Raw genomic sequence first — 16539 nt, forward strand, 5'->3', positions numbered from 1 at the left:
GGTTTTTGATTCAATCGATTGAATCATCCGATTCAATTAGATTTTCAAATCATTGAACATATGTGATCTTCTTTGTCTCCACGTAGTTTTTGAATATTTTATTAATTAATTCTTTTCATTTTGATAATCTAATTTAATTTTGATCTCATCTCTCGTATTAATGATGAATAGAGTTTGTCGATGTTATTTTCACATCTCGATCCCATCTTATGAGGATTTTAGTAACAATTAATTTAAAGTAAACAAATCACGAATTAGTGTTAAAGTCGACAACGTACATTAATTGTATAAAAAAGATTCTGCAAATGATTATATCATCAATTTCTTTTAATGAAATTTTATGATCTTGACTGTAGATAATAACTAATCATAATATAAGTGATGATGATAACATAGTGATAAGGTCTCGAGATATGATAATATTTTATAAATTATCAATATATAAGTAAAATTATTTTTTAATTTAATACAATAACAATTCTATCTTAAAATTTAATATAAAAATATATATAATAAAAATTATCCAAGCAAGCGCCTGTTAAATTTATTTTTATCTGAAAAATTCAAGCATTATTTTTTAATTGAATGATGTAACATACTGTTAAATATTATTCCTATAAAAATATTTGAACCGATGATTCAACCCGATCCAATCCAATCGAGGAAACACAAGAACTTGGATATTGTAAAACCCTGAACCCTCGCGTTGCGCCGTAAAGCGTAGTCCAGTAAAAATTTAGTTATGGCTTCTTCTTGCAATAGACTCATCCAAAGATCATCCTTGTCGTCCATTCGATCAGCCATCCGATCCACTGCTCCAAAATCTCCTACCACAAGATCCGCTACCTCAGCCCCGTTCCCTGTTCACACACACTCCTCTTCCTCCCCTACTCGGCGGTTTTCTGTATCCAGGTACACAATCATTCACACCTATTGATTAGGAATGTGGTTTGTGCAAAATTTTTAATCATTTTCAATTGTACTGCTTTGGGATTTTTGATAGAGTTCCGTATGAACTGGGATGTGGGCAATCGTTGTTGCCACTACACAGCGTAGTGGCGTCCGCAAGGATGACGTCATGTCTGAGTACAACATCGAAGGGCTGTCGATCACTTTTACAGGGTACACTCTGCTGCACCTCTCCCGGCCTCTAGTACTTGCTTTTTGTCTTTTTGACTGTGAGTAGTTTTTTTGCTTCTCCTAAATTTTTATCAGTAAAATTATTCATCAATTTTCATTTGTTTTAGCTTAATTGATTTTTTTAAATATATTTAATTATTTAAATAACATTAAATTTCATGGCTTTATCGATAAATTAGAACTGCATTTGCGTGGAATTTTGTGAATAAGTAATTCACATACTAAATTACATGGTTTATTTGAATGTGCAAATATTTATTTGCTTACATTTTAGGTTTATTTGTTTAAATTTGTGAGTTGGGTTTGTTAAAGTTTATAGTTCAAGGCTATAAATTTCACTAACAAGTAACCGATAGCTATATCAGAATGGAAACACATTTCATGTTAAGTCTGTTTTGTTGATTTTGCTGATCACCACAAATTAATTTGGAAGACAAGTTCCAAGGATACCCTTGAATTTGCATTAGTATATGTGTTATGTATCTTCTATTGTTTGCATTATTGACTCCTGTTCGTTTAGTGTTTGGCTTAGTTAATTGCAAAATTAATTTTTGCTTCGTTTCCATTAAACAGTTCTCTGTTCATTGTGCTAGATTAGATATCGATGACTTAATAAACTTTCTCATTGCTTGCTTGTGAGGAAACATAGCATGAAGAGCAACTGATGATACATTTAGGTTCAGCAGCTGCCAATTCTTACTGTTATATATATATTTCTGGTCCCAGTTATGCTGTCAATATTTAGTTAGTGTGGTAGGTATTGCCAGTTTGATGGTGGTATCTGTCTATTCCATTATATTATTGTTTTTAAATTGTTATAGCCTGTAATTGCAGTAATATTATGGAAAATAGAACATGTATCACAGTAAGAATTACTCAAATTCAGAAGGCATAATAAGTAGGAAATTCTTAATGGCTTAGCATTTGCACTACAGAAATTTAGGAAAATTGTGTTGAATAGAAGTTTTTGGCTTGATTAGAATACCATGGTAACATAACTGCTCCTTCTCCCAGATGGAATTGATGGTACGTGAGACTTGTGCTGTTTTTGGAGGTGGGCATTGTCATCTATGCTTTCATTGCTTATGACTAGAAAGAATGTGGAAAACTATGATTGATCAGTATAGATGCATGACTTGATATATTTCACCTTCAGGCCATCTGTGCAATCCTTTGGCAGCAAGTTGTATGATCGCTTAAGGAAATTGGACTAATTGTAGTAATTTATAACAATTGAATCAGTTGAAATTACATTATGAAAGTGAGTTTATATATTTAATTTTTTTGATTAAGTGGAGTGATACTATTTTATGTTGCATTTATCTACATAAATATTTACTCTTCTCATTTTATTCTTTGCATTGTGGTGGTGTAGAGTCAGGTTTGTCAGTTCCAAGGTGACTCATTGGCGGATATCACCATGAGGGTTATCTTCCGCTGATTGGAGAGGCTGCATGCTTGTAGCTTTTCATATGAAAAGGCTTCGGTACTTTATGAATACTGCTTGAACCTTAAATTGATTCTAATATTTTTCTTAGTGGAGAGAAGATATTGTTTCTCACAAATAAGAATTATACCTCATTGTATACAATATTATTCATGAATGTTCAATTGGCTGAAGGTTGGCAAATTTTCTTATCCAACGCCCTCGTCATGATCATCTTTTTTTTTTTGGTTATTTCTCCATTTATTTTTTTAATTTCTTTTTTCTTATCTCAATCCAGTGCCGTTGTGGCTGTGGACGGTATATGTTCTATTCCTATAATAAAATTTGAAGCGAGTAAGCCCAGATTTTATGCTTGGAATTCACAGTTGATGCATGTCCAGCGGTATTTTCTTCTCAATTTCTACCCATAGAAAAATACCAAGAAAAATTGTTAGGCTGGATTTCACAAGTAGTTGACGCTAGAGAGATTACTTTTGCCCCCAAAGAATTCGTTGAAAAATGAGATGTATCTTTCCGAAGGAACTTTATTTGCTACAACAACATCCTCAAGAAGCCTACTTTTCAGCTTTGCCAAATTTACCTTTGATTAATTGAACAGTTTCCGAGTACTAGATCCATTCTTGAATTCTATCAGACTGGTGTCTTAACTATCACCTCACTGCATTAGAAATTGCACATGATGGCATCAACAATATTACAACCAGGGTGTACTGGTTTCAGATCGCCTAATGTGTTTCTTGGCTAATGTCTTATATGCCAAGTTTTAAGCATCCTCATCTTACCATTGATGAATATGCAAAGACATTTTCCACCTCAATCCAGCTACAACCAGCTTCTTTTCTCAGCCCCCTTTCCTGCATAAACTTTCTCAACATACTCACTTCCCTCCATCTGCCATGCCATGCAAATATGTTAGATATCATAACATAAGTATAATCATGGTGACTGTCCAATACAATCACCTTTGCAGCTAAAAACTTTGCAACCTCTAAATCCTTACAAGCTCCATAAGCACCAAGTAAAGCTCTCCAAAGCACCCCGTATGATGCAAAACCCAGTTCATATATCATTCTCCCTGCCTTCACAACCTCTCCTCTCTGTCCTAGGAGACGAACCATGGAACAACAGTGCTTAACTGTTGGTTCAATACCGTAATCCCTAATCATTGATTCAAAGTACTGGTTTGCCTCATGCAATGGAATATCATTATGTGAACTTGCGGCTAATACATTAAGAAATGTGACACAATCGGGTCTTAAATCCCTCACCAATTTCAATTGCTCAAAAAGTTGGATCACCTTGGTCCAATCACCATTGTGAGCATAACCAGTGATCATTGCATTCCAAGTTACCAAATTCTTTTTGGGTAGCAATTGGAATATTGATTCAGCACTCTTCACCTGCCCACATTTGGAGTACGCATCAATCAGAGCACTCCCTACAACCACTGAAGTATCCAAACCTTGCTTAACACTGCAACAATGGATCAACATTCCCCATGTTAAAGCTGAGGCACCAGCAATACCACTCAAAACAACTGAAAATGTATACTCATCCATTTGAATATTCTTGACTTGCATTTTACTGAAAAATTTTAGAGCTTCAGGAAGTAGATTTTTGTTAACGTATCCTGTCAAAATCGAATTCCATGAAGATGAATTTGGATTTGGCATATTCGAGAAAATACTAATAGCCTCTCTTATATCACCAAATTGAACAATGCCATTTATCAATTCATTATAAGAGATTGTATCAGGATTAGGAAGCCGATAGAAAAAACCAAATGCTTGTTCAAGGTTTCCATTTCTAGCGCTTGCTGCTATAACTGAATTCCAAGAAATAACGTCCCTATCAATCATCTCCTCAAAAACCTGGATTGCATTTTCAACAGACCCACATTTTCCATACATATCAATCAAGCAATTCGCAATAACAACACCATTTTCCAAGCCATATTGAAGAATCTTTGAGTGAATCATCGCACCTAGTTGCAACAACCTCATTTGTCCACAAGCAGCTAAAGCCGCAGTAAAGGAGTACGCATTGGCATAAATTTCTGTATCCCGATCAAGTTCAAGAAAGAAGCCTAAAGCCTTGCGATATTGACCGGATTGCACATACCCAGAAATCAGAGAATTCCAAGAAACAACACTTGGTTGAGGAATTTCATCAAACACTTTATGAGCATCACTCAATAAGTAAACTTTCCGATAAAATCCCAATAAAGCGGTTGAGACATACACATCAGAGACGAACCCAGATTTTATAATGTAGCAGTGAAGTTGTTGGCAAGAAGAATCAAAGCCCAGTTGAGTCGAGGCTCGAAGCAGCAGGTGTGTGAGGTTATAGCCGTCTGGTTCAAATCCAGATTGGAGTAATTTAGAGGCTTCATATATGGCAAAATCAGCGTTGTATTCAATATTTGAATTTTGTGGAAAGTTGTTAACATTGTCGTTATCAATGCAAATGTTTGGGCTAATGATATGATATCTTGAGAGAGTATTGGGATGTTTTGTTGAAGGGAAACAACTGCGGAATCCCCTGTTTACAGTTCTTTGCATTAGTGGGTGTGCAGGAACGAGAATTTCGCCAGGCAGGCCGATTGCCTGATAATTAAAGTGTCTTACCCTAAACAAAGGAGCATGAATTCGGTAGAATTAATCAATTTTTACTGCAAATACTTGGTGTTATTGAAAATGGAAATTATAGTAGGAAGAGTACAAAAATACGCATGCCCTTGATTGGACAGTTAGGTGTAGATATTGCTTCCTCTACTAATTTTTATTAGGTAGCCATATATCAATTGTTTTTGTTGTTTTTATATAGAAGATTATTTTTCCTCTATTTATTTATTTCCTCTTCAGTCTTCAAAGACATTTTCAACTTCATTATTTTGCTATCAATTCTTAAAGTCATTAGTTTAACAAGTAAAATTATATATACAAATCAATCGTACAAATTTTAAAAATAATTTGTAATTAGATTAATTAATTAATTTTAAATTATCTAATCAAATTATATGAATAAGTGGTTTGAAAATTTGTATTAGTCTAGTTTGAAACGCATTCATCTGATCGTCATCCTTGAGTGGAAAAGTTAAAAGAAAGAGAGATGAGTGGTAGACATTAAATTAGCGGTCAAATAATTGATTGGTAGTTTATTGGAGTAGAGACTGTGAAGGAGGAGCACGTTACCTGTTCTTCATTAACTTTCTGTTCTTTTTAATAAATTGATAATAGTAGATAGCAATTGGATTAGGATCAGAGCGATAGGAAATATATTTAGGGGGGTTAAAGTGTGACCTTTTAAAATATTAAATCTTAAAAAAATTAATAAATAAAATTGAATGAGCTTGAGGTGAGTTAGCGCCTACCTGGCATTTTTCAGCCTTTTAACGTCGCAACTAAATAAAGGGAAAGCACAAGACTCCCTTAAAATGCGAAGGTCGGGGAGAAGACTGGTAGACAAGCCTCCACTCATGAACGTTAGCTCTTGTATTTTCGATTTGTTTGGTAGAGCCAATAAATAAAGAAAAATGGCGCAACAATTCCCAAAGAAACAAGTTAAAACTTGCTTCCACAACAAACCAACATATAGATTCCGTATTAGATCAATTACATTTACACTGCAACCAACAAAACTCAAACAACACCAAAGAGAGAAGAATGTTCTGAGGAATTACTCAGTATAGAAAGAAGAGATTGTATAATTTTTATCCCAAGAGCTTTGCGATTTCTTTCTTTCTTTCTTTCTTTCTTTCTGGGGAGAGGGGATTAATTAGGATGGCTTGGTGTATTAAGCCAACAATGCTTGAAGATTTGGCAATTGTTAGTGGGTTGATTATAGGTCAATTTCTGTACGCAGGTAACTCAATTTTGATGAGTTACATTATGACCCTTGGTATTAGCTCTCTCTCCATTGTTATTTTCTCAACATTCGCCACTTTCCTCCTCCTCTCTCCTGCTGCTGTTTACTTTGAAAGGTTTTTTCTTTTTTTTTTTGTCTGTTTCACCTATGGTTAATTGAGAGCTCTGTTTCATGGTTTTAAATCAGATTAGTGGTGTTTTGGCAGGAAAAAATGGCCCCAGAGATGGAGTTTGAAGTTGATTTTCCAGCTAGTTTTAATATCTATTGCAGGGTAAGCGGATATTTAGATTATATTCACAATATGTATCAAATGATGTAAACACGATTGCTTTTCTGGGTTTCTAATTTTATTTATAGTGTTCTAAAAAGTGGGTATAGTTTTTACCTGTATTCTATCTCCAGCATATTCTTATTATTCCACCAAATATGAATGTGTTCATTCTTCATTCTTCATTGAATGTTTTTGGCTTTTCCTTTTCTTCGCTTAATCAAGTGTTTTTTTTTAAATCGTCCTCAAATTGATGCGGAAAGAATTAGGTTATAAATTTGCGAACCAGTCATTTAGAAGAGTATTTATCTCATTGCCAAATAAGGAGAATTGTTTTGTTCTTGAGAAGCCTTATTTGTCAAATTAAGAATATGAAATTGATAAATCTTGTATCATAACTACAAAGATATTCTATAAATAGATCTTAATCAACATTTAAATCTTTATTAACTATTCTATATTATTAAGAATCTTTTTACATTTTTTATTATTTGTTTTAAGGTAACATTTTGGTGAAATTTTATAAAAATAACTTTCAATTTTACAGTAATTTTTAAATTTTGTTTCAGGGTAACTTTATTCCAGACTCTGTTCCTGAAAGGCATTCAACTAACTTCACCAGCAATGGCAACAGCCATGCCAAACCTTGGTCCGGGACTCATTTTTGTCATTGCTTGGACTGTAAGGTATCAATTCTTGCTTTTTTTAACTTTATGGATAGTGATTTATTTTTATAATATGTTTCTTTTGACATAAGATTGGCTTACAAAGGATGTTTAAGTATTAAGCAAGAAGAATGTGCCTCGACTGGATAATTTGAAAGTGAAATGGGATGCTAATTTTGTGATTCTGATTACGTGTTTGTTGAAGAACTTTTAATTACAAACAGAAAAAGGGCAATACCCCAAGAACAAGGATAATTCCAAGATCCTTTAACTCTTTTTAACACATATTTGCAATGTTGGTGCAGGATGGAAAAAGTTGATCTAACTTGTTTGCACAGCAAGGTCAAAATCTTAGGAACATTGTTGTGTGTTATAGGTGCACTTATTATGGGCCTAATGCACAGCACCACCCCAGTAGAGGAGGCCGCCAACAGAACAACATTAGTCTCATCAGCCATGATGTTTGATAGGGAAAAGATCATTGGTTGTATGTATCTCTTGGCAGCAGTGTTTGCTTTATCAAGCAATGTTGTCTTGCAGGTAATTGAAAACATACTATATGTGATGTGAAAAATATAGATATACAATTTTCGCCTGTTTTATTAAACATTTTATTTGTTTGCATTGTTTAACAGGCCATGACTTTGGTGGATTTTCCTGCTCCGATATCTTTGTGTGCTATCACATCATTGATTGGAGTGGTAATAACAGCTGCTGTGCAGTTTATTCAAGAACATAAATTGGACTTTGATTGGGAATTTAGATTTCCATATATCGCTTGCTATTCTTTGCTGGTAATAATATTGTTCTTTTCTCGAGACCAACTCTTATAGAACTAAAAATCTCTCAAGTGGTGATCTACTTATAGTTTATCCAAACTTCAATTCGCTTTAATGTGGATGAGCAGGTGGGTTTCATGGGTGGAGCAACTGTAAGCTTCAATGGATGGGCAATGAAGAAAAGAGGGCCAGTTCTTGTGTCCATTTTTGGCCCCATCTCAACAATAATCTCAGTTGTCTTCACTGCAGTTACGGTAGGAAACGCCATTGACATTGGAAGGTATGTTAAATTGCAGGCTTGTACATTTTATATGATCAATGTTTTTATGACTCATTGACTGACTCTTGCCTATTAACCTGGAAATAATCAATGGCAAATGAAGTTTTACTGGCATGATTCTCATGTTCTGTGGTCTCTACTTTGTGCTGTGGGCTAAAAGAAAAGAAGCTTACTCCGACAGCTTAGATGGTGAGTTTGATGCAGAGAAACCTCTATTAAGTTAACATCATTTGTACTTATGTTCAAGTTTATTGAAGTAATAGATATATATATCAGTTATGTACAAGCATAATTGACACAAGATATTTTATTGATTATGAATGTTTAGCTTCTAATAATTCATAGTTATATTTCGGATTGGATATTCTCTGAAGAGCAATACTATGTGTACCTACTTTGGGTACACAAATGTATACACACTTATATGTGTCATCATATGATTGGTTATTGTTTTAATCTTAATTCAAAATTATCCAATCACATGATGACACATATAAATTTTGTGTACCCAAAGTGGGTACACATAGTTTTATTGTTCTCTGAAGCAATAGACATATCAGTTAGGAATTAAAAATATTTCAATTTTGCAAAAGCTAAAAAAGGTTATTCCTACCCAACATTTAGTCTATTGAGGTTTTAAATATTTATTTGCCATTGTTATTTTTAGAAAATATAAAATATATATATAGGTTTAATACGATATATCATCAATAATATATTTCTAAAAATATAATAATATTAATCATAATTTTCAGCACTTTTCAAAGATTGCTTGATTAAAATTAATATAACAATTCATATATAAAATATTTAATTGATCATTAAAGCTAAAATAACATAATACATTACATTCAATCACTATATCACTAGGTGAATATGCAACAAGATTAGTAAAATATTAGTGCCTCAAATCAATCTATATATTAAACATTAAAGAAACAAGTAGTATTATGCACACAATTTTGTGTATAAATAATGATATATCACCATGTGATTGAATAGTTTTAAATTAGAAATAACATAATACTCAATCACATGATAACATATTATTATTTATGCAAAATGCACACACTGTTATCGTAAAGGATTTACAAATATGATAAAATTACAAAGCAAAAGAAGATAATAAAAGTTTACATTTTTGGGAAAAGAAAAATATAAAGAGTTAAGTCTAACAAAAAGAAAAATACTGATTTGATGTAAAAAAAAAATTTTGTTGTTATGAATATAAATTTAGTGTAATAAATGGAGAGGTTTGACTTTTTTTTTTTTTTTTGTTTTTCAGGCAATAGAATAATTATTTGACAATTAAAAAGATGTTTTCGTATTTTAGATTTAGACATCAAAATAATAATTTTTTTTAAATTTAAAAAAAAATAAAAAATGAATAAAACAACCATTTAATATTTTTTGGGTTCAAAAATTTGAAATATTACATTTTATATACAAATTAAAAGGAACAAGAATAATTGGCGTTTTCTTAGAACAAAGAAATGTATTCTATATACAAGAACAAAAGAGCCAATCATTCCTAAACAGGAGGCTATACAAGGGCAATGGTAAACACAAGTGGAAAGTATCTTATTGTCTTTCGAAGGAAACAATTGTGTCATTGTGCGGCTGACATCGAGAGGAGAGGGGAGAAACTTGAAGTTATGTTCTATTCATGCAAGCTGTTTAAATAGTAATATCTCTCTGAGGAAGATTGTTTATTAGAAATGGGTGTTACATATCGAAACTTGCCATATAAAAAATGAGATAGCTTTGGTTTGTACTTATTTTTTTATTGGAAAACATTGAATCACTCTCGCTGACCAATCATTTTATATAAAAAAGGGAAATCAAATCTATCCTAATGCAATATCCCTTGAATGAGTTACTCAAAGTTTTTTTGACCACAAAAGTTATCCAAACAAATCAAAAAGATGATTACACACCTTATTATCAGAATCACATCTAAAGAAGACGTATGGCTAGAAATCAGTTTGAAGTAAGTCTAAGTAAATGGGGAACTTAAATTGTGGCGTATAGGATTTTAACAATAATGTTTATTGTTTTGATAGTAAAAACTATATATATGATTATATCTTTCTAGTCATATATAGTTTAATAGAAAGGAACTTCTTAGAGTCAAAGTTAGTATTTTCATGCATGCTCCAAAATACCAAGGCAACAATGAACAAGCTTGAAGATTTGGCAATTGTTAGTGGGTTGATTGTAGTTCAATTTCTATATGCAAGTAACTCAGTTTTGATGAGTTACCTTATGAATCTTGGTGTTAGCCCTCTCTCCACTGTTATTTTCTCAGCATTCGTCACTTTCCTCCTCCTCTCTCCAGCCGCTGTTTACTTTGAAAGGTTTTTTTTTTTTCTTTTCTTTTCTTTTCTATTTGGTCTGTTTCATTTATGGTTAATTGGGAGATATGTTTCATGGTTTTAAATCAAATTGGTGGTGTTTTGGCAGGAAAAATTGGCCCCAGCAGTTGAGTTTGAAATTGATTTTCCAGCTAATTTTAATATCTATTGCAGGGTAAGTGGGTATTTACATTAATTGATGTAAATAGGATTGCTTTTTTTAAGCTAACATTTTGGTAATTTTTCTTTTTTAAGATGACTTTCAATTCTTTGGCTTACTCTTTCACTGTAATTTTTAATTTATGTTTCAGGGTAGCTTTATTTCTGACTCTGTTCCTAGAAGGCGTTAAATTAACCTCACCAGTAATGGCAACAGCCATGCCGAACCTTAGTACGGGGTTCATTTTCGTCATTGCTTGGACTCTAAGGTATGGAATCTTGCTTTTTATTACATTATGGATAGTGATTTGTATATTTAATAAGTTTCCTTCCCCATAAGATTTGCTTATAAAAAATACGAAAGTTCATGTTGATTGTTAAAATCTTGATTTTATTAAAAATAAATTATCAGAATATTCTTTAAATACCCTAAACTAAAACCCTGGTGTATTAAGCAAAAGGATTGACTGGAATATTTCAAACTGAAATGGGTGCTAAATTTGTGCCTCTAATTACATGCTTGTAGAAGAACTTTCAATATGAAACTGAAATAAGTGAACACCACTAAGATCAAAGATAAATAGATAAATTCCGAGATCTTTCAACTACTTTTTACACTTTTGTAATGTTGGTGCAGGATGGAAAAAGTTGATCTAAATTGCTTGTACAGCAAGGTCAAAATCTTAGGAACATTGTTGTGTGTTATAGGTGCACTCACAATGAGCCTAATGCACAGCACCGCCCATGTAAAAGAGGCCGCCGATAGAACAGCATCAGGCTCACCAGCCATGATGTTCGATAGGGAAAAAATCATTGGTTGTATGTATCTATTGGCAGCAGTGTTTGTTGTATCAAGCAATGTTGTCTTGCAGGTAATTCAGAAAATAATATATATGATTTGAGAAAGGTAGATATACAATTTTCGCCTGTTTCATCATTTTATTTGTTTGCCATGTTAAACAGGCCATTACTTTGGTGGATTTTCCTGCCCCGATTTCTTTGTGTGCTATCACATCATTGATTGGGGTGGTAATAACAGCTGCTGTGCAGTTTATTCAAGAACATAAATTGGACTTTGGCTGGGAATTTAAATTTGCAGAGATTGCTTGTTGTTCTGTGCTGGTAATAATCTTGTTCTTTCCTCGAGACCAACTCTTACAGGACTAAAAATCTTTGAAGTGGTGATCTACTTATTGTTTATCGAAACTTCAATTCACTTTGATCTGAATGAGCAGGTGGGTTTGATCAATGGAGCAACTTTAAGCTTTAATGGATGGGCAATGAAGAAAAGAGGGCCAGTTCTTGTGTCTGTTTTTATCCCCATGTCAACAATAATCTCAGTAGTCTTCACCACGGTTACCTTAGGAGACACTATTGACATTGGAAGGTACCTTAAATTGCAGACTTGTACATTTTATATAATCAATGTTTTTATGACTCATTGACTGACTCTTGCCTATTAACTTGGAAACAATCAATCTCTGAATGCAGTTTTGCTGGCATGATTCTCATGTTTTGTGGTCTCTACTTTGTACTGTGGGCTAAAAGAAAAGAAACTTACTCCAACAGCTTAGAGAGTGAGTTTGATGCAGAGAGGCCTCTCTTGAGCTAAAATCATTTGTTTTTATGATCAAGTTCAGCAAGTAATGTATGCATCTTTTGTGTATAAGTATAATTGATACAAAATATTGTATTGATTATGATTTGTTAAAATCATTTGTATTTATGTTCAAGTTCAGCAAGTAATTTATATTTCTTTTGTGTCTAAGCATAATTGATACAAGATATTGTATTGATTATGATTTGTTAAACAGTTTATACCCTACCTACCTAATGGCTAAAGCTTTTGACTTGCAATAATTCATAATTATATTTCTGATTTGATAATTCTCTGAAGTAACATATACAATACAAGATATTGCAATTTCACTAAAAGAGATTATTTCTACTATTTAATTTTTTTGGCGACAATGATAATAATATATATATTTATTTATTTAGATAAATAACAATTAATGTGTTTTATGGTAAGTTTAACAGGTAAAAATCATGAAATCTCTATACACTCAAAAGTACTTGGGTTTAAACTTTAAAACCCTTTGGATAAATAACAATTAATGTGTCTCATGGATAATTTAACAAGTAAAAAATTATGAAATCTCTATACACTTAGGGTGCGATTGGTTGGTAGAATTTATTATTATCTTGGTAATCTATCTTTTATTCCCTTGTTTGGTTTGTCAGTAATAAAAGATTACAGTAATCTTCTATTACCAATGCTGACGTGACAGGTAATATAGGCGGTAATCTGATTACCACCTTCACCTTAGGTATTTAAAGATTACTGGGGTAATCTTGAGTTTATTATAGAAAAATTATTATTTATTAATTTTTTGAGATAAAAATAAATTTATTTTTAATTAATATGACAAATAATATAAAAAATATTTACAAATAATTATATTCAAGGGTATTTAAGTAAAATAATTTATTAGTAATCTTTTATTACCTTTAACCAAACACAATAATTATTTATACCTATCAAATTTTATCAAACATAGTAATCATTTATACCCAGTAATCTTTTAAGTAATCTATCTCCAAGGTAATCTTTCTATTTTAGTAATCAAACATTACCTAAACCAAACGCCCCAACTTTAAAATCCATTTATACTTAATAGGGATAAATTTTTAATTTATTTAATTCAATAAGTATGATATTAAAATTTTATCGGTTAAATATAATTAATTGACCGTAATATAAACAAATCATTTTGGATAAAAGTCTTTATTATATATAAAAAAAAAAGATGTTTTAATTTATATTTTCACTAACCTAATTTAGGTTAAGGGTTGACATCTATCTAACATAAGTTAACAATGAAACTCATAAAAAATCAACAGAGTATACATCAAACTAGTTAGAAGTCAAAATTTTTTTTTTTTTTTTAAATTTTTCAACACTCGGAGGCTACACTATGCTCTACATTTACTCTGATAAGAAATATTTGTTTATAATTATAAAGGGGTTTTTTATCGAATCGAGGCAGTCGAAATAAAAATTCATTCTTTTTGATGGTCTATAATTTTTACCTTTGGCGGTAAAATGTAATGGCTGTACTGTAGAGTATTGCTAATTATAATTTAGTCTATTTGGTTTTAGTTTCTAACACTCGGCAATGATATAATAATTTTTTTTTAGGTGAAAGGATTAGTCCCACCCATGACCAAATTATCATTAGAATTTTTTGTTAAAAGTATAAATAAAATCATCGTTTTACTAATAATATTTAAAAAATATAAAATTTATTATATTTTTTTCTAAATTTTAAAAATTAACCATTTTACTTATATCTAAAGTTTTTTAATTTTAAAAAAGTCATATTTTTCTCCCTCCCCCAAATTTTTTTTCACCCCTCCCACCATCATCTCTAACGTTGATGACCTCTCTTCTCCACCCTAAACCCTTGATTGACATATAGGAAACAATATGGGACGGATCTCTTCATTTCTAACAAAAAGATCTACTCTAGATTGTTTTTCATAAATCGACTAATAGTTTAGGATGGAGAGAGGAGATTGTTGGCACCAGAGATGTGGCTGGAGGGAAGAAGAAAAAACCCTAAGGTTTGGGTGGGGGGGGAGGGGGGGTGAATGTGACTTTTCAAAGTTAAAAAACTTTCGGTAGGAGTGAACTATTAGTGTTTAAAACTTAGGGGGGAAATGTATATATATATATATTTTTTAATATTATTAGTAAAATAACGATTTTACTCCTATCTTTAATAAAAATGTTTAATCTCAATTGGCTCATATGTGGGATTTTGTGTTTTTCAAACTCTACGGGTGTAACTTTGAAAACACATCAAAACTTGGGTGGGAAATATCCTTTGGCCTTTTTTTAACTTTCAACATTGTCTTCGAAACTCACATTCGATGTGTTAGTTGAATTACTTGAAATTGATAAATAGAGGATATATGGTTTTTCGTCACTTATTAAATTTTTATAAAATATAAAGAATAAAAATATTTTATTTTCAAAACTATTTTATTCTCAAGTACTGTCGTATTGGTTAGTAATTGTGAGACCCAATTCTTAACTGGAGAGGACACCAATGGTCTCTGCCCTTCCATCCCTTGGATAGATAGAGAGGGGGGTAGAACTTTTGGTTTTTTCATGTTGTCAAAGTTGAACAATGGTTTTTTATGTTATCAAAAAGTTAAAGAGTAATATTATGTATACAAATAATATGTATAGTTTTATGTATAAATAATAACATATTATAATATAATTAGATAATTTTGAATTAAGGATAAAATAATATTCAATCATATTATGATATGTTATTATTTATATATAAAACTATACATAGTATTTATACACGTAATTTTATTGATACAAATAATTACTCAAAAATTTAATTACATACCTTATTCTCATAGATCAGTTTAAGGTAAGTCAACGAAAAACTTAATTTGTGGTGGTTAGGATTTTATAATTATATAAAATTTATAAATTATATTTATAATTTTGATATTAAGATTTTTACATGGTTATATATATATTTTTTAATAGAAACGAATTTGTTATATGATTAAAATCGGAAAGGATTAGCAATTCAATTGATACACCTTGAACCAATTTATAGTCCAATCTAGTTAAAATATAAATATTAATTATATTAGAATTCGGCCAAATCCAATCAAAATCAGTGAATTGAAAAAACTGGTTAAATAAACAAAAAAAAAAAAAAAAAAAGAGGGATTGTGACGGTTGTTTGCATTACCCCCAACAATGAACAATTGAGTAAAATTGTTGGGTAAAATATTGCATGGGGACCCTAGTCTAGCCAACCATAGTTTTGAACAACAGCATGGACGGTGTAACCTCTTTGGAGAAGTCGTTGAACCAAGGTTGAGCCCAGGTGGTCGGAGGCTTCCATTACACACACTGTGTTCGGTGTAGGGCTAGATTCGAATCGAATCGAGCTCGAGCTCACTTGAGCTCGAGTTCGGCTCTGTTCATATATAGTTGGCTCAAGTTCGAGCTCAAGCTCAGCTAAGGCTGACTCGTTTCGAGCTCGAATTCGGTTCGGTTCATTTTTTGTTATCAAAACGACATCGATTTTAATATATATCGGTTAAAATGACGTCGTTTTGTATCAAAAATTTTAATTAGAAAATTTAACAAGTAGCTCGAGCTCGATCAAGCTCGGTTAAGGTCGGCTCGTTTCAGGCTCGATCGAGTTAAGTTTGAGCTCGAGCTGGCTCGGCTCAAATTCAGCCCTAGTTCGGTGTATGATGAAAATCAGAAGCTGCAGGTGTAATTACACCAAACTTTCCAACCACTTGAACTTTGAAAGAGCAAGCTAGCTAGCTAGGCAAGACAAATCAAAAGTATGCAACTGTGGCTTACGGTAGCTGAATTGAAGAGCATGCATCTAAAAGAGTTTGGCTTATTAGTTGTTTTGAAGTTACACATAGTTGCCAATAAGAGGTAAACAAATATTAATTAGAGAGAGAAATGAGACTTAAATTACTTACCAAATAGAAAAGAGATGACTTGAATTCAATTAATTT

General features: G+C 31.9%; 4 protein-coding genes across 10 annotated transcripts; 3 read left to right on the forward strand and 1 right to left on the reverse strand.

Moving 5' to 3' along the window:
• Nucleotides 1-647: 647 nt before the first annotated feature.
• LOC123209970 (protein NONRESPONDING TO OXYLIPINS 2, mitochondrial-like) lies at nt 648-2783 on the forward strand. Of its 6 annotated transcripts, none has more exons than XR_006501183.1 (5): nt 648-912; nt 1004-1122; nt 2155-2194; nt 2297-2401; nt 2516-2783. XR_006501183.1 is itself a non-coding variant. In XM_044628085.1 (4 exons), exons 1-3 carry the CDS (start codon nt 743-745, stop codon nt 2172-2174), a joined length of 309 nt encoding a protein of 102 aa, XP_044484020.1. In that variant the 5' UTR covers nt 649-742; the 3' UTR covers nt 2175-2194; nt 2516-2783. The 6 variants fall into 6 exon arrangements, 3 of the variants coding, with proteins under 3 accessions (XP_044484020.1, XP_044484018.1, XP_044484019.1); XR_006501182.1 differs by having other exon boundaries at nt 649-912; nt 1004-1178; XM_044628085.1 differs by lacking the exon at nt 2297-2401 and having other exon boundaries at nt 649-912.
• A 169-nt stretch (nt 2784-2952) lies between these two features.
• Nucleotides 2953-5337, reverse strand: LOC123209969 (putative pentatricopeptide repeat-containing protein At5g47460). 2 transcript variants are annotated; one of them, XM_044628082.1, is made up of 2 exons: nt 3588-5337; nt 2953-3478 (listed from the first exon to the last, which is right to left on the reverse strand). In XM_044628082.1, the coding sequence occupies exons 1-2, from the start codon at nt 5146-5148 to the stop codon at nt 3465-3467; spliced, it is 1575 nt and encodes a 524-aa protein (XP_044484017.1). In that variant the 5' UTR covers nt 5149-5337; the 3' UTR covers nt 2953-3464. The 2 variants fall into 2 exon arrangements, with proteins under 2 accessions (XP_044484017.1, XP_044484016.1); XM_044628081.1 differs by having other exon boundaries at nt 2953-5337.
• Nucleotides 5338-6026: 689 nt separating this feature from the next.
• LOC123212362 (WAT1-related protein At5g47470-like) lies at nt 6027-8784 on the forward strand. The gene is made up of 7 exons (XM_044631466.1): nt 6027-6569; nt 6660-6725; nt 7292-7408; nt 7693-7927; nt 8023-8181; nt 8295-8446; nt 8550-8784. The coding sequence occupies exons 1-7, from the start codon at nt 6370-6372 to the stop codon at nt 8668-8670; spliced, it is 1050 nt and encodes a 349-aa protein (XP_044487401.1). The 5' UTR covers nt 6027-6369; the 3' UTR covers nt 8671-8784.
• A 1746-nt stretch (nt 8785-10530) lies between these two features.
• Nucleotides 10531-12714, forward strand: LOC123212360 (WAT1-related protein At5g47470-like). Its single transcript, XM_044631465.1, has 7 exons — nt 10531-10803; nt 10910-10975; nt 11112-11228; nt 11597-11831; nt 11923-12081; nt 12195-12346; nt 12451-12714. Exons 1-7 carry the CDS (start codon nt 10598-10600, stop codon nt 12569-12571), a joined length of 1056 nt encoding a protein of 351 aa, XP_044487400.1. The 5' UTR covers nt 10531-10597; the 3' UTR covers nt 12572-12714.
• Nucleotides 12715-16539: the final 3825 nt, after the last annotated feature.

This window comes from Mangifera indica, chromosome 3 (assembly GCF_011075055.1).
Source record: "Mangifera indica cultivar Alphonso chromosome 3, CATAS_Mindica_2.1, whole genome shotgun sequence".
Classification (NCBI taxonomy): Eukaryota; Viridiplantae; Streptophyta; class Magnoliopsida; order Sapindales; family Anacardiaceae; genus Mangifera; species Mangifera indica.